The sequence below is a fragment of the Mizuhopecten yessoensis genome, unplaced genomic scaffold (genome assembly GCF_002113885.1).
Source record: "Mizuhopecten yessoensis strain PY_sf001 unplaced genomic scaffold, ASM211388v2 scaffold658309, whole genome shotgun sequence".
NCBI lineage: Eukaryota > Metazoa > Mollusca > Bivalvia > Pectinida > Pectinidae > Mizuhopecten > Mizuhopecten yessoensis.
Genome location: NW_018451087.1, coordinates 1 through 370, shown reverse-complemented (window position 1 = coordinate 370; position 370 = coordinate 1). Strand labels below are relative to the sequence as shown.

At 39.5% G+C, this 370-nt stretch overlaps 1 protein-coding gene across 1 annotated transcript; it reads right to left on the bottom strand.

Moving 5' to 3' along the window:
• Nucleotides 1-37: 37 nt before the first annotated feature.
• LOC110440639 (60S ribosomal protein L44) lies at nt 38-358 on the bottom strand. Its single transcript, XM_021483806.1, has one exon. The coding sequence runs from the start codon at nt 356-358 to the stop codon at nt 38-40; it is 321 nt and encodes a 106-aa protein (XP_021339481.1).
• Nucleotides 359-370: the final 12 nt, after the last annotated feature.

Sequence of the window (370 nt, the reverse complement as noted above, 5' to 3'; positions counted from 1 at the left end):
GGATTTCAATATCAAAATTATTTGTATACAAAATAACTTAGAATTGGAGGGCAGCACCCTTAGTCTTCTTTTCACCACCTAATTCGAAGTGCTTGCATCTCTTAATGGCAATTTGTTGCTTGTACTTACAGACGGTACATTCTAAACGAAGAACAATCTTCTTAGTAGTCTTAGCCTTCTTGTGGAAAACTGGCTTGGTTTGACCACCAAAACCACTTTGCTTACGGTCATAACGTCTCTTACCTTGAGCAAAGAGAGAAGCCTTACCAGTCTTGTATTGAGTAACCTTGTGGAGGGTGTGCTTCTTACACTTCTTACCCTTACAGAAAGTCTTACGGGTCTTTGGGATGTTAACCATCTTGAATTACAG